We start from the raw sequence: 22,461 nt of genomic DNA, 5'->3' as shown, positions 1-22,461 counted from the left end.
GTGTAAGTGGGGGACTGAGCTGTGGGTTTAGGCTCCTCGTCACCAGTATCCCCACAAGGGAGAAGTGGCTCCCCCAGCCCGGCTGCCCTCAGCCCCCTAGGGGACTCCGCAGCAATGAATGGGTTACGCTGCCCGGCTGACACCTTAGCAGTCTTTGAATGAATTAGAACTTCCCAGGTGGCTCAGTGATAAAGAACCTGCCTGCCAATGCAGGAGACATAGGAAACATGGGTTCAATCCCTGGGTTGGGAAGATCCTCTGGAGCAGGGAATGGCAACACGCTCTGGTATTCTTGCCTGGAGAATCCCATGGATGGAGGAACCTGGCGGGCTGCGATCCAGAGGGTCGCAGAGAGTTGGATGCGGCTGAGCACGTGCAGCGCCCACATGTTTTGTGTGTGATTTTTCAGGTAAAAGCTCCTTGGCCAACTTCAATCTTCAGAGGCGTTTAGCTTCTGTTCTCAAAAGGAGCTAAGAACAAAAGGGTCTTAGCCAGAAAGGAAAGCTTAGACCATCCAGCTCTCTCACCTGGATGAAAAAGTGAGGCCAGAGGTGGGGAGGCGACTTCTCAAACAGCTGATTAGCAGCCAAATGAGCACCCCTGCCGTGGGCTCTTTCTCTGACCAGGCACACAGGCTTTGGGACCTGTGTGACCAAGTAAGACAGCCCTCATCCAGCTCTGGGCAGAAGCCACTGGCCTGACCCCAAGAGTCTGCCCAACCCGACAGACCTCCATTGGGCACGTCTGACCTTGGTCCTGGTTCCCATCTCCGTTGCCCAAAACGACCTGTAGCACAGCAGTGTCTTCTCAAATTACTTGTTAAATACAGAGAGAAAACAGTAATTTAGAGTGGAAAAATGCAGCTAAACCATGAGATCCACCTTAACGGCAAGGAGAATGGAACAGATGGACATTTCGTGCCTCCTGATACAATGTACTGAGAACACAACATCCTTTCTGCGGTCGTCTTGTCAAAAGTGCAGAGCCTGAATCTGTCGTGAGGAAACACTGGACAAACCCGTACCAAGCCATGTTCTACAAAATTACTGCCCTTCACTCAGTCACAAAAGACTAGGGAACTGCTCCAAACTAAAGGAGACTAAGGAGAGACTTAATAACTAAGCGCAGTGTGTAATCCTGCACCAGGGGAAAAAAAGTTACCCAACACACACTCTTGAGAGAAACTTTTTGGAGAATTGGGTCTCTAGGGTTTTGAGGCTGTTTCTCTACTACTGAGACCAGGGGCCCAACAGCAGTTCTTACTTTGTAATAGTTTGAAGCAACCAATAAAGACGCCTTGAACATGAAAAAAAATTTTTTTCTGACCTTTGTATTGTGTTACACTAAGATTGATGACTGACTTCATAAACGATGGAAATCGGAAGACAGTGAAAAGAAAAACTTCAAACGTAGAATTTTTTTAACCTAATGAAAATAACCTTTAAAATAAAGATGTTGTCAGATAAACAAAAGCTGAGAGAATTTATCAGTATGAGACTTGCACGAAAGGAATCCTACGTGGAAGAATAAGAAGTGTTCTAAAAGGTAAATATGTACTTGAATATAAGTAAGGATTTAAATAAATCATATATTAATTTTAATTAGATGAATTTTAAGTTAAAAATAAGTTTAAAAATTTCAAATTTAAAAATATATGAATGTTGTTTGTACAAACCAATGGAAATGACTTTTAAATATATGCCCTATTTTATAGATGAAGAAACTGGGTCTCAGAGCAGAATAACTTTCTCGCCCAGGATCATGCAGCCAGCCAGAGGCAGAGTTGGAGTTGGGATTAGAACCTGGGTCTGCCTTTCCCTGCACTGTGGTTTCTGGGTAAGCGCTGTGGGTGGTCAGGCTGCCTAATGGATGGGAGGAGCTTCCTGAAATGGCCTTCCCCGGGAGAAGCTGGCCCTCGCTCAAGCCTCCTAGACTCCTGAAGGCTTGGTGTTTCCTCTGGGAATCTGAGTGGGGCCTTCTGACGCTCCCACTGTTGCTCAGTAGCCAGGTCCCCACTTCTTGGGCAGCAGCTGTCCCAGACTGAGCAGAGCAGGCCCCTTCAGAGGCTCAGAGCCCACTCCCAGTTCCACTAACTCATGGTCTCACTTGGGAAACAGTCCCATGGGGTGGGAGGGCTTTAGCACCCCCATCAGTTCAGTTCAGTCGCTCAATCATGTCCGACTCTGCAACCCCATGAACCACAGCACGCCAGGCCTCCCTGTCCATCACCAACTCCCGGAGTCCACCCAAACCCACGTCCATTGAGTCAGTGATGCCATCCAACCATCTCATCCTCTGTCGTCCCCTTCTCCTGCCCTCAATCTTTCCCAGCATCAGGGTCTTTTCAAATGAGTCAGCTCTTCGCATCAGGTGGCCAAAGTATTGGAGTTTCAGCTACAGCATCAGTCCTAATGAATATTCAGGACTGATTTCCTTTAGGATGGATTGGTTGGATCTCCTTGCAGTCCAAGGGACTCTCAAGAGTCTTCTCCAACACCACAGTTCAAAAGCATCAATTCTTCGGAGCTCAGCTTTCTTTATAGTCCAACTCTCACATCCATACATGACTACTGGAAAAACCATAGCCTTGACTAGACAGATCTTTGTTGACAAAGTGATGTTTCTGGTTTTCAATATGCTATCTAGGTTGGTCATAACTTTTCTTCCAAGGAGCAAGGGTCTTTTAATTTCATGGCTGCAGTCACCATCTGCAGTGATTTTGGAGCCCAGAAAAATAAAGTCTGACACTGTTTCCACTGTTTCCCCATCTATTTGCCATGAAGTGATGGGACCAGATGCCATGATCTTAGTTTTCTGAATTTTGAGCTTTAAGCCAATTTTTTCACTCTCCTCTTTCACTTTCATCAAGAGGCTTTTTAGTTCCTCTTCACTTTCTGCCATAAGGGTGGTGTCATCTGCATATCTGAGGTTACTGATATTTCTCCCGGCAATCTTGATTCCAGCTTGTGCTTCTTCCAGCCCAGCTTTCTCATGATGTACTCTGCATATAAGTTAAATAAGCAGGGTGACAATATGCAGCCTTGACGTACTCCTTTTCCTATTTGGAACCAGTGTGTTGTTCCATGTCGAGTTCTAACTGTTGCTTCCTGACCTGCATACAGGTTTCTCAAGAGGCAGGTCAGGTGGTCTGGGATTCCCATCTCCTTCAGAATTTTCCACAGTTTATTGTGATCCACACAGTCAAAGGCTTTGGCATAGTCAATAAAGCAGAAATAGATGTTTTTCTGGAACTCTCTTGCTTTTTCAATGATCCATTGGATGTTGGCAATTTGATTTCTGGTTCCTCTGCCTTTTCTAAAACCAGCTTGAACATCTGGAAGTTAACAGTTCACATATTGCTGAAGCCTGGCTTGGAGAATTTTAAGCATTACTTTACTAGCATGTGAGATGAGTGCAATTGTGCGATAGTTTGAGCATTCTTTGGCACTGCTTTTCTTTGGGATTGGAATGAAAACTGACCTTTTCCAGTCCTGTGGCCACTGCTGAGTTTTCCAAATTTGCTGACATATTGAGTGCAGCACTTTCACAGCATTATCTTTCAGGATTTGAAATAGCTCAACTCAAATTCCATCACCTCCACTAGCTTTGTTCCTAGTGATGCTTCCTAAGGCCCATTTGACTTCACATTCCAGGATGTCTGGCTCTAGGTGAGTGATCCCACCATCGTGATTATCTGGGTTGTGAAGATCTTTTTTGTACAGTTCTTCTGTGTATTCTTGCCACCTCTTCTTAATATCTTCTGCTTCTGTTAGGTCCCTACCATTTCTGTCCTTTATTGAGCCCATCTTTGCATGAAATGTTCCCTTGGTATCTCTGATTTTCTTGAAGAGATCTTGGGGTCTTTCCTATTCACATAATTCCTATCAACTGCTGCCAAAACTGCTTCAAGGCAAGTCCTCAGATCCCCAGTTCTCGCGATGTCCTCACTGATGAGTATGCAGACCTTCCAAACTCGGGAAGTCCTCAGATCCCCAGTTCTAGATGCCTCTCACTAATTACTATGCAGACCTTCTACACTCGGGAAGTCCTCGATCCCCAGCTCTCGATGCCCTCACTGATTACCATGCAGACCTTCCACACTCAACCAGTGACTGCTGTCAGGGCTGCTTACTGACTATGGCTATGCGACAGGTCCCTCCTTCTGACCCCTCAGAAATTCAGCCCGAATGTTCCAGGGAGCAGGTAACCTCTAGAAAAGTCCACAGCTGTGGGGCAGGGGAGGGCCAGTGTCATGGGGCCTGGCCCCACTGGTGTGCACTTGAGGAACGTGGGTGGGGAGGGGCACTGGTACATGTCGAGTCAGCCGGGCACACGCACTCCTGGCCTCCCGATTGCCTTTCTCCCTAAAGATCTTCCTGAGCACCGGGCCTCTGCAGGGAGTTAGAGGACAAACAACAAATGAACGAATCAAGATTATTGCCTTTGAGCACTTCCGAAATACTCCTCCAGAGAAGGTGGACTGAGGGGCAGAGCACTAGATGCATGGCAAACAAAATCAGGGAACCAAAGGTTATCCTGTAAGAGAGTCTTGCAGCTCTCTCAGAGAGCCGTGCTTTGTAGGCTCTGCAGGCACATCTCAGGCACCTGCCCCACAGAAAACCACTTCTGGTGCCCGCAGAACACAATCCACCTGCTTCTCGGGGGCAGAAACTGGCCTCTAGTGTTTTTTAAAACAGCTTCATTGAGATTTAACTCACATACCCTTCAGTTCACTCTTTTAAGGTATGAAGTTGGGCTTCCCAGGTGGATTATTGGGTAAAGAATCCACCTGCCAGTACAGGAGATTGCAGGTTTGATCCCTAGGTCAGGAAGATCCCCTGGAGGATGGCATGGCAACCCACTCCAATATTCTTGCCTGGAAAATTCCATGGACAGAGGAGCCCGGCAGGTTACAGTCCGTGAGGTCACAAAGAATTAGACATGACTGGAGTAACTGAGCATGCATGCATGCAAGGTGTAAAAGTCAGTGGTGGTTAGCACATTCACAGAGTTGGGTAATCACCACCACAACCGATTTTGAGAACATTTTCATCACCCCCAAAATAAATCCCATATCCAGCAGCAGTCACCCCTCTTTCTCCCCAATGTCCCATCCCAGTCTCTTGCAGCCGTAAATCTACTTTCTGTCTTTATAGATCTGCCTGTTCTGGTCATTTGCCACAAATGGAATCATATAATTTGCAGCCTTTTTGTCTGGCTTCTTTCACTTAGCTTAATGTCTTCAAAGTTCATCCATGTTGCAGCTTGAACCCACACTTGGTCCCTTTTTTATTGTTGGATAGTATTCCATTGTATGGATATCCTGTATTTCATCTGCTGATGGGCATCTGGGTTGTTTCCAACCTATTGACTATTCTTCATAATGCTGCTAGGAACATTAACATGCAAGTTTTTGGCATCTATTTTTCAAAACATACTTACAGCAGCTCAGTTACCAAACAGGAGTCACTGCCCCAGTCGCTGTTCTTGTCAGGGAAAGTAGTAAATCCCAAAAGCACTAAAGGAATCTGCATCCAGAAGAAGCCTGATGCGAGGGGCCCCTCTGGGTGCTGCTCCTAAGCAGCAGAGAAAGACCTGGGAAGAGGACTGCTCACGGCTCACAGTGGAGAGTTTTCTGTAGCTCTCACTCTGCTGTGGAGAAAAAGGAGAACTGTAATAGCAGTTTGTAGGTGGACCCCAGTGTCGGTTTGAACTTCAAAGAGCCTCCATCAGTGCCGTCTCCTGGTTGTACAATCAAGATGTTGAAATGGCTGGGCCTCTCTTATCAGTTACTTCCTAGAGAGTATTCAGCTTTCCTTTCCTTTATTCAGTGTGTTTCACTCAGATCTAGTTGCATCTTCGAGGAAAGAACACACGAGTCTCCTAACAGACGAACAGATCGCTAAGTAGAAATGGGCTGGCGGGCAGATGTCCTGGGGTTCAGAGGATGAAGAGCCCACTGGAGGACCTGCTGGGCACTGGTGAGCAGGCGGAGGGAGGGATGGGAGAGCCTTATGGGGGGGTCAGGTCTTCCTCAAAAGGCTGGGTGTGGTCACTCAGCTCTTCCTGAGAAGAGACACAGGAAACAGCTAAGGAAAGAGTCCCCTCTACCTCTGACAGGAGCTAAGTGTGAACACCCAGCGCCATGCAGGGAAAAGGCTGGAAAGCACAGAAGCCAAGTTAGCCAAGATCAGCAGAGGCCAGGGTAGAGCTGCCCACGGGTCATCCATACCCGTGCAGCTCACTGAGCACAGACAAGCTCACTGGATTCCCAGGGCACCCCCTGAGCGAGTGAGTTTCCACCACAGCCACGGAGTTCATGCAGAAGTCCTAAGGAGCTCAAAGCAGCCCAGGGCCCCCAGGGACCGCCCCCCCCAGCGCCCACCACAGGTATCAGGCTAACAGGCCTGGCACAGGTTCCTGCTCTTTGACTGGCATCACCAGCCTCCATGGTCATTCAGTTTGGCTCATCACCCCCACTTCCCACAGCCTGGAGCCCCTGGTGCCAGGCGGTGTGGTTCACTTTGCAAGAACAATATTAAAAGTTATCTGTGGCACAAAATTTTTCACAAATTTTGGGCCAAGTAGTCTATACACATTGCTTGAGTCTGCAAAAGCAAACAAAAGTGTCACTGCCCACTTTACAAGCAAGTAATTGAAGGCTGGATGATTAATTTTATGTGTCAAACTGGCTAGAAGATGGTAACCAGCTGTTTGATCAAGTACCAGTCTAGATATTGTTGTAAAGGTATTTTCTGGATGTGAATAACTGTTTTATCACTAGACTTTGAGTAAAGCAGATTACCCTCTGTATCTGGGTGGGCCTCATCCATTCAGTTGAAGCTCTTAAAAGAAAACACAGAGTTCCTGTGGAGGAAGAAGGAATTGGGTCTCCACACTGCCTGGGAGCTGGAGACCCCCAACATCAGCTGGCCCCTGGATCTCCAGCCTGCCTGCCTGTCCTGCGCATTCCAGACCTGCCAGCACCACTGTCCTGTGAGTGACTTCAACATAAATCTCTCCCTCTATGTACATTCACATCCTGTTGGTTCTTTCTCTTTATATATAGTCTTTGTTGGTAACTCCCACAGAGGCCCAGGAGAGGTAACACCTCACAAGGTAATACGCCAAGGAATGCTGGCATCCAGACCCAGGCCAGGTCAGCCCGAAGTTGTGCTTTTAACCAACCGGCACAACCACCCTCTCAGCTCTGACTCTGAGGGGCTCAAGTCAGATGATGCCTGGGATCCACCTGTCTGAGGGTCCCTGACTCAACAGAGCCTCTCTTGGTAAGAACAGCAGAGGTGGTCCCACCCCTTTGGGAGGCAGCACCCCAAGAAGCCACTCCTCAGTTGCTCTTGTGTTCCAAGGACCATGCTGCGTTATCACCTCTCCAGAGAGATATCATTAGTCTGACGGGTTTCTGTCTAATCTCCACGTAGTGCCCTCCATAAGAGGGGCTGTCTAAACCCAGGAAACCCCATTTCCTAGGCCACAGCGCCACCTACTGCTGGTTTATATGAACAGAGCTTCTTTAAGAACCAGCTCAAGCCCTACATCATCCACAAACCTTTACACAACTGCTATTTCAAGGGAAGTTCCTGGAACTTCCAGGAACTGACCTGATGTGTCTTTCAGCCTTGTTGATCCCAGTTCATTCTGACGAAACGGGTTTAGATTCCCCAGGTGGTCCTAATGTCCCACCACTGTCTCTACCACATTTCTTGGCACCGACTTGAATATTTACCACTTGATGTAAATATTACATGTGAGGCCTGGTTTCATTATCTGCACCATGAGAATATGCTTTTATAGGCCTCACTTTCCTCATAGGTGCAGGAATTCAGCTATCCCCAACCTTCTGGGCACCAGGGGCCAGTTCCATGGAAGACAGTTTTTCCACCAACTGGGGTAGGAGGGATGGTTTCTGGATGATTAAAGTGCATCACATTGATTGTGCACTTTTATTTCTGTTATTACATCAGCTCCACCTCAGATCATCAGGCTTTGGATCCCAGAGGTTAGGGATCCCTGCAACTCACACAGTTGTGATGAAGTTTCAACCGGCACAATGCCTGGCACAGGAACCACTTGTAATACGACTCCGTCTTACAGGGACTCTGTGAAACGGCAGGTGTTCTACTGCGAAACTGCAGCATGATTTATGGGTGGAGATTGGTGTGCTGAAGGCATTGGTTGCTTCTCTCCCTCCCCATGGGTGTGAACTGGAATGCATGCAGAGCTCTGGTTTCCACGCAGACATGGGCTCACAGGTACGTGGTGGACACGCACAGTACCAGGTTCTTACCGAGGAGTCACTGAAGGCTGGATGTCAAGTCTGGTGACAGCGCCAGTAGTCTCAGGGGGAGGAGCGGGGCTTCTCCCCCAGCCACGTGCCCACTGCATGGAGAGGGCCTCTGTAGACGTTTGTGTGTCTTCCTTATCTCGGTTCCCAGATTCTCTTCTCTACTTTGAAAACAGGACAGTGATTTTATAAGCAACGTTTACTCCATTACCCAGCATGATGCCTGGCCACAGGAAGCCATCCATTAAATAAAACTGGCTTGTGTGGTGAGATGGGCTTGAATCCAAAGAATGGGAACTAGCGAGTGTGGCCCCCAACACAGCCGAGCCTGTGCCGTTAGATCGCTGTCTATTCAGACATTTTTCCTGGACTTTGTGCCAAACACAGTTCTAAGTGCCGAGAACATAGTCATGCATGAAATTTAGGTACCGTGTGCAAAGGTAGATTTTGCAACTAGACTGGAAAGACATTCAACACTGATCTATCATAGCGGCACGTTCTATAAAGGAAAGAAAACAGGACGAAGTGACAGGAAGCGAGGTGAAGGAGTCGGTGGTGAGCTCCTCAGAAGACGGAGTGAATGATTCCTCTTCTGGTCCAGACTAGCAGGGAAGGTGCAAAAAGAAAGATCCAGCCCAGAGCTGAGATCTTATCCTGCTTCCGAGGTCGGACCGGTCCAGCAGACCGGATTCCCGATTTGCTCTGCTAGCGATTCCCCAAGAAGACTCGGGCGACTTCCAAAAAGCAAAGCGGCTGTCCGTCCAAGAGCCTACGCCCTGGACTAAAGTGTCTTTGGGTGGCGGACCACGGGGGATCACACTTGGGCACTCGCCCCGACGGAAGCGAGAACACACACACACACACACACACACACACACACACTGGATCACACTTGGGCACTCGCCCCGACGGAAGCGAGAACACACACACACACACACACACACACACACACACTGGATCACACTTGGGCACTCGCCCCGACGGAAGCGAGAACACACACACACACACACACTGGATCACACTTGGGCACTCGCCCCGACGGAAGCGAGAACACACACACACACACACACACACACACACACTCACTCACTCTCACTCACTCACTCACTCTCCAGTGGGGCTGCCGCCGTCTCGGCAGCATCTGCAAAAATCAACGGCCCGAGGCCAGAGTCCTAAAAGGCAGGCCCGGAAAAGGCGGGCCTCCACTTCGCCTCCATCTTGGAGGTTGCGGAGGCGGGTGCCCCCAGTCCAGGGGCGGAGCCTCGCGAGACCCAAACAAGCCCACGTGTCAGGGGCGGAGCTCTGCCCAGGCGTCGCGGCGCGCGTGCGCGAGTGAGCTTACGCGCCGGCGTACCCTTGCCCGGGACCGTAAAACGCGGAAGGTCGCGTCTCCAGCGTCCCCGGAACCTCACGCCCTCCGCCCCGCCCCCTTCCCGCCCCCACACCCCTTTCCGGCCCCCAGGACCCCTGGGTCCTGCCGTGCCTGCCGCCCCGCCTCAGTCGAGGCGCCGCTGCGCGCGGAGCCTTCGGCCGCCCGTGAGGTAAAGGGAGGCTCTGGTTAGGACGCCGCTCCGGCCTGCCGACCGCGCGGGCCTCGGCGGCCCGGGACCCCGCGCCCCCAGCTTTCTCCCGCGGTCTGGCTCCGGTAGCTCCGGCCGGCCCTCGTCTTCCGTCAGCTCTGGCCAGCCCTGGGAAGCCGCGTCCCCGCGCTCCCCCAGCCTCTCTGCTGCTGTGACGCCTCGCAGAGCCGTGCCGAGGCCGGGGCACCGGCCCTGCGGGCACCCAGCGCGGCCGGGTGACCTCTTTCCCGGCGCCCCTCGGCCGTGCACCGCCCCTGCCGCGCGTCAGGCTCGTCCACCCGGGTCGCCTGTGCAGGTGGAGTCGTTTTCCCGCGTGGAGACGTGCTTGTTCTTGACCAGCTGGTCAGCTGCTGCAGAGTCGGCAGCGAGGTTACCTGGAAACGGCCAGGCGGGGCAGGGAGGTCTCTTCTAACGTGAGGTTTGAGTGAGGCATCTTCAAGTCCGTTTTCCCTGTGCGTTTGTGAGCGTGGTGTGGGGGTGCGGGGCGAGGAGAGAGCCGGGCTCAAGGGGCGCTTTTCTAGGGCTAGGGGTTTGGATCAGGTTCTCAAACTTCGTATCACCGGGTGCACTTGTTGAAAGATGCAGCACCCTAGACCAGCAGGAACAGAATCTCCAGAGAGGGAGCCTCTGAATGTGTGTCTGCGTGTTTTAAAATAGTTGTCGGAGGTGGGCTTTATGCTGAGGGAGGTGTGGGAAATGGTGTGCTGATCCATTTAGAACACCGTTAATAGACGCTTCTCACCCAGGGTCCTTTGTGACCAGCAGCCAATTTGTACAGGATGCTGTGACCATATAGAGGAACAACTCACAGGAGCTGGAGCTGTCTTTTTCTTATCTGTGAAAGCACATCTGATCATAACCAGAGACAGTTTTGAGGTTGTTTAGCAGAAATTACACACATGATTGGTTTTCAACCAGATATGTTTTACTTCATCTTTGACATTTTCCATTTCTTCTCTACTGATTTTATCTCCTTTGCCCTCAGGCTTTATTTACTTTTGCTGCCAACCTACTGGAATAGACTCTGTTGCCTTCCTTACTTTGATTCTTTGCATCCACTGTAAATCCTCCTTTTATTTGTTCTCACCACTTCACTGACTCTTGAAGGTCATGATGAGCACAAGGTCAAAAATCCTTTTCTTGGTTCTTATCACTCTGGTCTTTTAGTATTATTTCTTTTTGAAACTGAAATGTTATTATGTTTCTAATGCCACCTTTGCTAACCCTTGTCGTTCTGGCCTCCTTTACAGCTACCCTTTTTTAACTCATCTTAATTTAAAGGTAGCATGGAATAATGATTCAATGGCAGACTCTGGTGCTAAACTCACAGGCTTTGAATTCAGGCTCTGCTGCTCATCAGTATCGTAGGAGCTTGGATCAGTCATTTCAGTTCTCTGTGCTGCCATTTCCTCAGGCATACAACAGAAATTGTAGCATCTTTTTCATGGATGTGTGAGGATTAAATTAGCAGTATATATAAAGCGGTGTCTGGCACATAATAATTACCTATAAGAATATTACCGTTTTGGAAAAAAGTTGTTTCATGTTATTTGGCTAGCTCCTCACATCTGGGGCCCTAGGCTTGAGATCTAAGTCATCGATTAATTTTTCCCCCATCTTCTTTGTTCTTTGTCCTCATTCATTTTATCTCATTCAAGTAGTATTTCCAAGGTGCCTACAGTGAATGCTGAGAAAAACGCTGATTGAGTCACACCTGGTCCCTGCTCTCAGAGACTTCCATTATCATGGAACTAAAAGCTCCCACTTTCCAAGTGCTTCTGAGGTGCTATTTGCCCTGTTTTTCCTGCCCTGTCTGCTTTGGTCTTGCAGCAGCCATGTGAAATAGAACTCCTAGCCCATGTTACGGATAAGCAGCCTGAAGCACAGAAATTGAATAACTTGCTCAATGTCATACAGTTGATGAGAGGTGGGGGAGATTCTCAAACCCAGATCTATCTGCTTCTAAAATCCTTATTCTCAGATGGGTTCCTGTTTTGCTTCCCTGATCAGCAAACAGACCGTTACAGAGTGTGGCTGGCTCTGAGCTGGGGAATGTGCAGGGTGTTTAGGGCAACATAGAGGAGTCACCTAACTGACTGTTGGGGGGAGGGTGGGGACAAATAAGATATCATCCAGGCTCAGAGCTGAGGAGATTATCTTTATTTGGCGGAGGAGGGGTGGCAGGAACTGCCAGTTAGAAGGTAGAGTTTGCACAGATCCTGGAGGTGGAAGAGAAAGTTCATGCTGGCATGTGTGTAGAATTACAGCAGTTTAGGTTTGATGAGTGTGAGAGGTGAGAGAAGAGAAATGAGAGCAGAGATAAGTGAGCAGACACGGAAGGGTCTTGCACTTGCTCTTAAGGAATGTGACTTTGAGGGCACCAGATAGTCATTGCAGGGTGCAAGCAGGGGCATGAAATAGGGTCTTCATTTTAGAGGTTTGCTCAGGCCCCTGTGTGAAGCCTGGGGGGCGTCCAGAGAACCGTGGGGAACCTTCCGCAGTGAACTGAGAGAGAGGTTGGTGGTCTGTGCTCAGGACAGGGCAGTGCAGATAGAGAGAAGTGGGTCCGTTGGAGGGAAGTGTAGGCTGTAGGCTTGTCGGTTAAGCCTGGATGATTGCCTGGAGAGAGGAGGTGAGAGAAGGGGAGGCATGTGGGATGACACCCGGGACTCTTCTGAGTGGGGCCCCCCGGGGGACAGAGGAAGTGGAGCAGAGTTGGAGATTGAGGAAGATGGCTTTACCTTTGAGATGTGCTCAGTCTGACCAGTGGGAGTCCAAGTGGAGGTGGCCCTTCTTCAGCTGGACCTGCAGGTCTGAGCTCAGGGATGGGTTAGGCCGTCAGTCATGGTAGGAAAGGGTGTCAGTGTAGACAGGGGTGGATGGGGAGAGCAGCTGGCCTCAGGGAGCCCCGAGGGACATCCACACAGAGGGCAGGGCAGAGGAGAGGCTGGCGGGATGTGATAAGGGAGGAGGCTGCCCAGCAAACAAGGGAAGCGTGTGAGCAGGAGGGAGCCTTCAGTGGGCCGGTGGGGTGGCGCCCAGGCCTGCCCTGGGAAGCAGTAGCCTTTGTGTTCCTGGTGAGAGTGGTGCAGTGGTCTAGTGGGGAAGAAGCCCGACCAATTTGGTTTAGGAGAGAGTAGGTTGGGGGGTGGAGTGAGAAACAAAAATCTGAGCAATGCCTATGTACTTTACTTATTGTGTACATGTTAAGAAATTTTGTTTAAAAAATTCCTTGACCAACCATGCCATCACCAAGGTCATAAAAGAAAGACTTAAGACACAGGTGATGGCAAATAAGTAGACATCAGGGCAGCTCATTGCTGCAAAAATAATGCTGGGGAAATATCATTAACACTGATAATGTGAACTTTGAGTGGAGGGAAATCTTAATTTTCTTCTGTTCTTGAGTTTTTGCAGTGACCATTGTTTTATAATTTAGAATTTTAGAAATTAAACATAGCTAATTGAAGAGTCTTATGGAGCTTTGCTTTTTCCGCTTAAATCTCCTTGGCAGGGTGAGGGGTACTCGAGCACATTTAAATGCTGATGAGAAGGAGGGAAATGTGAAGTTATGTGAAAGAGGAGAACAGTTAATGGAGCTCAATTCAAAAGAAAGAGGCAGGAAATGGGAGCCAGGCCTCTGTGAGGGATTACCTTTGACCCTGTGAAAAAAGACGAAGATGGTTGCAGATGCAAAGAGGTTTCAGGGAGGGGTCTCAGGGAACAAGGTGAGACAGAGGATGTGAGGTCAGAGGTTAGGAGAGGAGCAAGATCCCCACACATGTACTGCTGCACTCAGTGCCCCCACCCCTGCAGCAGGCCAACACCATCCCACGCCTCCGCTGGAGACTCCTGGACACTCACAGGCAAGTCTGGGTCAGTCTCTTGTGAGGGTCACTGCTCCTTTCTCCTGGGTCCTGGTGCACACAATGCAAAGGAATACAGGAAAACAGTAGAATAGGAAAGAGTAGAGGTCTCTTCAAGAAAATTAGAGATACCAAGGGAACACTCGGAGAAGGTGATGGCACCCCACTCCAGTACTCTTGCCTGGAAAATCCCATGGACAGAGGAGCCTGGTGGGCTGCAGTCCATGGGGTCGCGAAGAGTCGGACACGACTGAGCGACTTCACTTTGACTTTTCACTTTCATGCATTGGAGAAGGAAATGGCAACACACTCCAGTGTTCTTGCCTGGAGAATCCCAGGGATGGGGGAGCCTGGTGGGCTGCCATAGCAGCAGCAGCAGCAGCAGCAGCAGCAGCACCAGCAAGGGAACACTTCATGCAAAGATGGGCTCGATAAAGGACAGAAATGGTGTGGACCTAACAGAAGCAGAAGATATTAAGAAGAGGGGGCAAGAATACACAGAAGAACTGTACAAAAAAGATCTTCACGACCCAGATAACCACAATGATGTGATAATTCACCTAGAGCCAGACACCCTGGAATGTGAAGTCAAGGGGGCCTTAGGAAAGATCACTATGAACAAAGCTAGTGGAGGTGATGGAATTCCAGTTGAGCTATTCCAAATCCTGAAAGATGATGCTGTGAAAGTGCTGCACTCAATATGCGAGCAAATTTGGAAAACGCAGCAGTGGCCACAGGACTAGAAAATGTCAGTTTTCATTCCAATCCCAAAGAAGTTCAGTTCAGTCGCTCAGTCATGTCCGACCCTTTGTGACCCCATGGACTGCAGCACACCAGGCCTCCCGTCCATCACCAAGTCCGAGAGTTTATTCAAACTCATGTCCATTGAGTCGGTGTTGCCATCCAACCATCTCATCCTCTGTCCTCCCCTTCTCCTCTCGCCTTCAATCCCAAAGAAAGGCAATGCCAAACAATGCTCAAACTACTGCACAATTGCACTCATCTCACACGCTAACAAAGTAATGCTCAAAATTCTCCAAGCTAGTCTTCAACAGTATATGAACCGTGAACTTCCAGATGTTCAAGCTGCTTTTAGAAAAGGCAGAGAGAGGAACCAGAGATCAAATTGCCAACATCCGTTGGATCATTGAAAAAGCAAAAGAGTTCCAGAAAAACATCTGTTTTATTGATTATGCCAAAGCCTTTGACTGTGTGGATCACAATAAACTGTGGAAAATTCTAAAGGAGATGGGAATACCAGACCACCTGACCTACCTCTTGAGAAATCTGTATGCAGGTCAGGAAGCAACAGTTAGAACTGGACATGGAACAACAAACTGGTTCCAAATAGGAAAAGGAGTTCGTCAAGGCTGTGTATTGTCACCCTGCTTATTTAACTTATATGCAGAGTACATCATGAGAAACGTTGGGCTGGAAGAAGCACAAGTTGGAATCAAGATTGCCAGGAGAAATATCAATAACCTCAGATATGAGGATGATACCACCCTTATGGCAGAAAGTAAAGAAGAACTAAAGAACCTGTTGATGAAAGTGAAAGAGGAGAATGAAAAAATTGGCTTAAAGCTCAACATTCAGAAAACTAAGATCATGGCATCTGGTGCCATCACTTCATGGCAAATAGATGGGGAAACAATGGAAATAGTGACAGACTTTATTTTTTGGGCTCCAAAATCACTGCAGATGGTGATTGCAGCCATGAAATTAAAAGACGCTTACTCCTTGGAAAGAAAGTTATGACCAACCTAGACAGCATATTATAAAGCAGAGACATTACTTGGCCAACAGAGGTCCATCTAGTCAAGGCTATGGATTTTCCAGTAGTCATGTATGGATGTGAGAGTTGGACTATAAAGAAAGCTGAGCTCCGAAGAATTGATGCTTTTGAACTGTGGTGTTGGAGAAGACTCTTGAGAGTCCCTTGGACTGCAAGGAGATCCAACCAGTCCATCCTAAAGGAGACCAGTCCTGGGTGTTCTTTGGAAGGACTGATGTTGAAGCTGAAGCTCCAATACTTTGACCACCTGATGCAAAGAGCTGACTCATTTGAAAAGACCCTGATGTTGGGAAAGATTGAAGGTGGGAGAAGGGGACGACAGAGGATGAGATGGTTGGATGGCATCACTGACTCAATGGACATGGGTTTGGGTGGACTCTGGGAGTTAGGGATGAACAGGGAAGCCTGGTGTGCTGCGATTCATGGGGTTGCAAAGAGTCAGACACGACTGAGCGACTGAACTTAACTGAACTGAACTTCACTCGTGCTATTACATTCACTCAAGTGCAGCCAGAAGTATTAGTTATCTCGCAAATTCCACCTCGTTCTGCCAGCAGGTGATCGAGAGCTAGACTGTTGTCAAGAACTACATTAGCCAAAGAAATGAGAGGACTTATCCAATCTGTGCCATCATACAAGCAAACTGATGAGATTTCTCAGTGTTGCTTCATGACAGGTAAAACCTCCCCGTGAAACTGCGGATCTGATGGCCAGCCCTGCCCCCACTGAGATCATTCCTAGTGCTCTCTGGGTACAATGTGAGCCAGAGTGGTCCTGTTACAGATGAAAATCCCACTCACCTTGTAGTCCCTACACTATGTGTTCCTTTAAAGTGAACTTTATCAGTGCATTTATAGTCTGTAGCCTGGCTGGAAAAGCACAGAGCCTGGCCAGAGTTCTGTAACATATGATGGTTTGGGTGTCTGCAGAGGAAAGGATGCAGATCTGAATGTCCATCTCACAGTTGTTAAGTAGACACATCCTTGAAGTACATAACTGTTGTTATAACTTAAAACAATAAGGGAACAGCAGACCGTTACATTGATAATGAAGTGGGTAAAGCTCGACAACATTTTGAACAAGATGTTCATGTAAGATCCTGCTGAGTGTAGTAGCGAGAATGGCTATTAACAATCTAACCCACTGCATCATTTAACTTGTCTGTCGATGCTGTCTTTTTTTTAATATATAATTTACTTATTGTTAATTGAGGAATAATCGGCTTTACAGTATTGTATTGGTTTCTGCCGAACATCAGCATGATTCAGCCATAGGTATAACTGTGTCCCCTCCATCATTTATTTATGTGAGTGTGTTGCACTCTCAGCTGCAGCATAGGGGATCTTCAGGTCTTCACTGTCATATGGGATCTTAGTTCCCCAGTCATGGATCAAACCACGCCTCCTGCATTGCAAGGTGAATTTTTTTTTTTTTTTTGCAAGGTGGATTCTTAACCACTGGGCCAGCAGGGAAGTCCCGATGCTGCCTGTCTTGAAAAGGTATCTCAGCTCTTCCACTGGCTTTACAGGCGGTTGTTCTGTTGTGACCTGTGGGGTTTCTGGAGGTAAAAGCTTTAGTCTGGACAAATGTACCCAGCTAAGATATCCCTTACTTTTTGACAGCAGTGGGCGTGGTTCAGATTACTTTATAGGTGCCTCTCCATATTGGCATTAGTTGGTCTTCAGAGAACCTGTCTTTTCAGGGTTTGTGTTTTTTTTGTAATTTTTATTTGTTTACTTTTGACTGCACTGGGTCTTCATTGCATTGGGCGGGCTTTCTCTAGCTGTAGCTGGCAGAGGCTCTCTTGGTTTCGGTGCGTGAGCTTCTCACTGCTGTGGCTTCTCTTGTTGAGGAGTACAGGCTCTGGGCACACGGGCTCAGTACTCATGGCTTGTGGGCTTAGAGCTTGGGCTCAGTAGCTGTGGCACACGGGCTTAGTTGCTCTGCAGCATGTGAAATCTTTCTGGAGCAGGATCCAACCTGTGACCCCTGCATTGGCAGGCAGATTCTTTTTTTTTTTTTTTTTCCCATTTTTTATTTTATTAGTTTTGGCAGGCAGATTCTTAACCACTAGACCGCTAGGGAAGCCCTGGTTACTTTATTTTGTAAGTCATTAAAATTTTTTTAATTTTCTTTTTATTGGAGTATAGTTAAATTACAATGCTATGTTGGTTTCAGGTGTACAGAAAGTGGATCTGGTATATAAATCTCCATTCCTTTTCAGATTCTTTTCCCAAATAAGTTATACAGAATATCGAGTAGAGTTTCCTGTGCTATATGCTTAGTCCTCATTAGCTTTATGTAATAGTGTGTGTTTGTTAATCCCAGTCTCCTAATTTATCCCTCCACCCCACATTCCCCCTTTAGTAACCATAAATTTGATTTCTAGATCTGTGAGTCTGTGTTTTGTAAAAAGTTCACTTGTGTGGTTTTCATTTTCTTTTTTATTAGTTGTGTTTATTTTGGCTGTGCTGGGTCTTCACTGCTGTGTAGACTTTGCTCTGGTTGCGGTGAGCAGGGGCTGCTCTCTAGGTGGGGTGCTCAGGATGCGCGCTTCAGTGTACGGAGCTCGTGTTCTAGGGCGCTTGGGTTCAGTACTTTGGGCGTGTAGGCTCAGGAGTTGCGACTCCTGGGCTCTCGCACCCAAGCCCAGTAGGTGTGGTGCCTGGGCTTAGTTGCTCTGAGGCATCAGGGATCTTCCTGGATCTGGGATTGAACCCTTGTCTCCTGTATTAGTTGGAAGAATCTTTACCACTGAGCCTCCAGGGAAGCCCTGTGTCATTTTTAAAATTAAATTCCGCATGAAAGTGATATCACGTGGTATTTGTCTTTCTCTGTGGGACTGACTCCGCTTGGTGTGATAATCTCGAGGTCCGTCCATGCTGCTGCACATGGCGTTGTTGTGTTCCATTTAATGGCTGAGCAGTATTCCACTGTTACACGTACTGTTGTACACGCACCTTGTATATGTAGTGTATGTACTGCACCGTCTTCATCCTTTCCTCTGTCAGTGGACATTTAGCTCACTTCCATGACTTGGCTGTGGTAGATAGTGCTCCAGGGACCATTGGAGGGCGTGTATCTTAGTGAATTATAGTTTTCTCTGGGTGTATGTCCAGTAGTGGGATTGCTGGATCATACGGTAATTCTATATTTAGTTTTTTTAAGGTACCTCCATATTGTTCTCCATAGTGGTTGTGCCAGTTTGCATTCCCACCAACAGTGTAAGAGGGTTCCCTTTTTCTCCACACCCTCTCCAGCATTTGGTGTCTGTAGGTTTTTTGATGATGGCCCTTCTGACCAGTGAGAGGTGATACCTCACTATAGTTTTGATTTTAATTTCTCTAGTAATTAGTGATGTTGAGCATCTTTTCTTGTGTATTTTGGCCATCTGTCTGTCTGTGGAGAAATGGTGAGGTTTTAAGGGAGAGAAATGAAGGATTGGAACTGGGGAGACGATGGGCCCTGTGGCGATGGGCTTACACCAGGACTAACTGTGTGGACAACTTTCCATCTTGAGGCAGAGTCTGACAGGGACCTGAGGCACGATGGGACACAAGGTGGCCAGGATGGTTGGTCCCTGGGACACGGTCTGGGCCTGCCTCGGTCACAGATGCGAGAGTCCCCTGACGGACGATACCTCAGCCTTGGACGGTTCAGGCTGCTGGCGGTTCATGGGTTCGCGGGCTGTCGTGGAGGAGGTGGGAGCTTGCTCGCCGTGGGCCGCCCTGACGTCTGCTTGGCGCCCCCTCTGCTCCTAAGGCCGCCTCTTCCTGTGTGTCCGCGACTCTGTGGTCTGCTGGCAGCTCTGTCTGCAGGTTCCTGACGCTTGACGCGTTCTCTGGTTTGCTGTCACATCAATTCTGTTAAAACCCTGCCTTGGTCGTATGCAGCCTGTGGTACTGGACCGAGGAGCAGAGTCTCCTTGGGCAGTTCCTGCCTCTGCCTAGGGTTCACGGACGTGGCAGCCTCCCAGCCAGGTCCCTCAGTGTCAAAGTGGGTTCTGGGACTCGTTAATCAATAGAAGTTCAGTCGCGGCTTTCTTGGGAGTCGTGCTGAGACATGAGCGCGAAAACCAGCAGCAGGTGCCCTTGTGGCCCTGCGGAGGAGAGCAGGCCGCCCACCCGCTCGGTGCTGCTGTGCAAGGGGTCCGGTTCCTGCTTCTGCTTTGGGCACCTCAGAGATGGCAGTCTCAGGCTTGGGCACCAGCTGCTCCATGTTTCCCGGCGCTGCCTGCTGGGTCTCTGGCTGTTGACTCTGGAACCTTCCACTGTGCTCACAGACACCCTCACAGCCTCTGCCATGTCTGATCCATCTCAGGTTAAACATGGTTGTTTAACCCTCAGACTTGGCCCTCCTCCTTATTTCTCCGTTTTTCACATTTTAGCATCAGTTGTTGGCAGATAAGTTCTGTCATCTCTGTTTCCCAAGCAATCCAGTCATTTCTCTGACTCCGCTGCCCCATCCTCATCTGAGCCAGCCTGGTGTTTCAATGAGAAGTGCAACAGTTTCCTGGCTCACCTCTGCTTTCCCTGTCCTCCTGGGAGCCTTCCGTGGAGCCAGCCTCACCCTGGAGAAACAGAGCAGACCGTGTCATCCCCCTGCTTTAGTGTTTTCCTTTGCACTTAGAGTAAGCCCCGCTGCTCGCGGGGATCCTGGAGCCCCTGCATAGTTGGTCTCTGCCCCTCCATTGCAGCCTCTCGTGGGGATCCTGGAGCCCCCGTGTGGTTGGTCCCTGCCCCTCCCCATGGCCTCTCGTGGGGATCCTGGAGCCCCCATGTGGTTGGTCCCTGCCCCTCCAGCGTGGCCTCTCGTGGGGATCCTGGAGCCCCCGTGTGGTTGGTCCCTGCCCCTCCAGCGTGGCCTCTCGTGGGGATCCTGGAGCCCCCGTGTGGTGGGTCTGTGCCCCTCCAGCGTAGCCTCTCTTGGGGATCCTGGAGCCCCCGTGTGGTTGGTCTGTGCCCCTCCAGTGTGGCCTCTCTTGGGGATCCTGGAGCCCCCGTGTGGTTGGTCTCTGACCTTCCAGCGTGGCCTCTCTTGGGGATCCTGGAGCCCCCGTGTGGTTGGTCTCTGCCCCTCCAGCACGGCCTCTCTTGGGGATCCTGGAGCCCCTGTGTGGTTGGTCCGTGCCCCTCCAGCGCGGCCTCTCTTGGGGATCCTGGAGCCCCAGTGTGGTTGGTCTCTGCCTCTCCAGCGCGGCCTCTCTTGGGGATCCTGGAGCCCCCACGTGGTTGGTCTCTGCTGCTCCAGTGCAGCCTCAGGTGGGCCCCCCCTCACGTGCTGTGCACACACTGTCCCCTCTTCTGTGCTGACTCCTCAAGCCCCGTCTCTCCAGGCCTTTGCACTCACTGCTTCTTTCCGGCCTCACGTAGCTGGTTCTTTGTCATCCAGGTCTTTTCTAATGTCTCCCCTCTGACCACCGTATTTTGAGGCTGCCCCCAGCGACCCTGTCCTGTTAGTCTGTTGCTTCTTTTGTTCGTGTATTGGCTGCTTGTCTGTCTGTCTCAGATGTAAGTTGTGTAAAGGCAGGACCTCCTCGTTTGTCTTCCCCGCTGTTACACCTGGCAGCGTGTCTGGAACTCAGTAAGTCCTGAAACGTTTGCTGAGTGAACAGTTAGCGTTCTGGGTTTCAGCCTTTTCTCGTTAATCCTGTGCTCTGAGTGCAGCAGAATGACGCGCTTGGTTTCCTCTGTCTAGTGTGAATTCCTGGGATCTGCTGCGTGGCTGAGTGAGAGCACGGCCCCCGTCGCTGACAGACGTGATGCTGCCCCGGTTGCTGGCGGTGGTCCGAGGACCGGGAAGCTGCCGAGGATGGCGGGAGGGCTCCCCAGCCAGAGGCAGCGCGTCAGCGGCCGCGGCGCCGCCCGTGGCCCTGCCCGCCCAGGTGCAGGTGGTCGTCTGCGGCGGTGGAATCATGGGCACATCCGTGGCCTATCACCTCTCCAAGATGGGGTGGAAGGATGTCGTCCTTCTGGAGCAGGGCAGGTAGGACTCCAGCTGGCCGTGGCTTGGGGCTCTGCTGCTCTGGGCTTCCCTCATCTCTGTCATCTCAGCTCACCCACCAATAGCTAACCTAAGTGTCACTAAATAGATGAATAAATTACAAAAATGAAATCTTCAGGACTTCGTTTTGCCATGCCTAATAGTCCTGTTTTCTGGTTTTCATAGTTTACGATGTAACAAGTAGATAAAGAATGTATTTATTTCTGGTTTAAAGTACATCTTGCTCTCTTTGTTGTATTAATTCAGCAATAAATACTGTGACTCGGGTGCTTCTCCTGTGAGCTGAGATGAAATTGGCTATATTCTGTCTTATTTCTGTTCCTTTTCTTTGATTATTTTAGAAATGATCTAAATTACTTTAGATTACAGAACAGTTGCAGTGATCGTGCAGAGTTACCCCACATCCACCTTAGTCTGTTACCAGCATCTTCTGTAAGGATTAATGTTTCAGTTCATGAGCCAGGATTGATACATTCGTTTAAACTAAAGTTGATGCTTTATTTCCCCTCGTGTCCTTTTTCTGTGCCAGGCTTTTGTTCCCTGCCACAAATTGGACTTCATTCTAAATTCTGAATAGGTGGCAGATTGACGTAGTTCAGAATTGAAAATGTGTAAAAGAGCACATCGGGGAAAGCTCCTTCAGCTCCTCAACCCCTAACGACAAGCTTCCCTCACTGGAAGTGAGTTAAGTTCTTTAGGTACCATTCCAGATAATCCTCTCCATATATAATCAAATAAGTGTGGGTAGGTGTGTATGCAGGTATCTGGAGATTCATTTATGTGTTTCATACAAGTGACAGCGTACCCTGAATAGTTGTCCTCACCTGGCTCTTTTCATTAGAGTTGCTCCATTAGGATTGGCCTGTGAAAGTGGTCTTTTTTTTTTTTTTTTTTTAATGGTGTATAGGTGAA

At 49.2% G+C, this 22,461-nt stretch overlaps 1 protein-coding gene and 1 long non-coding RNA gene across 5 annotated transcripts in view; one reads left to right on the top strand and one right to left on the bottom strand.

Annotated features, from left to right (window-relative positions):
• Positions 1–4,679: 4,679 nt before the first annotated feature.
• On the bottom strand, positions 4,680–9,555 carry LOC112580185. Its single transcript, XR_003104433.3, has 2 exons — positions 7,623–9,555; positions 4,680–6,066 (listed from the first exon to the last, which is right to left on the bottom strand). It is a non-coding gene; the product is annotated as an uncharacterized LOC112580185 (long non-coding RNA).
• A 153-nt stretch (positions 9,556–9,708) lies between these two features.
• The window catches only part of PDPR (pyruvate dehydrogenase phosphatase regulatory subunit), a 46,400-nt gene continuing 33,647 nt past the window's right edge, over positions 9,709–22,461 (top strand). The window contains exons 1-2 of one of the 4 annotated variants that reach the window (XM_025268392.3): positions 9,709–9,846; positions 21,244–21,531. In XM_025268392.3, the coding sequence (XP_025124177.2) occupies positions 21,308–21,531 (224 nt within the window). In that variant the 5' untranslated portion in view covers positions 9,709–9,846; positions 21,244–21,307. The other 3 variants (XM_025268393.3, XM_045163455.1, XM_025268396.3) reach the window with 3 other exon arrangements.

The sequence above is a fragment of the Bubalus bubalis genome, chromosome 18 (assembly GCF_019923935.1).
Source record: "Bubalus bubalis isolate 160015118507 breed Murrah chromosome 18, NDDB_SH_1, whole genome shotgun sequence".
Taxonomy (NCBI): domain Eukaryota; kingdom Metazoa; phylum Chordata; class Mammalia; order Artiodactyla; family Bovidae; genus Bubalus; species Bubalus bubalis.
This window is presented reverse-complemented; position numbering and strand designations above follow the sequence as displayed.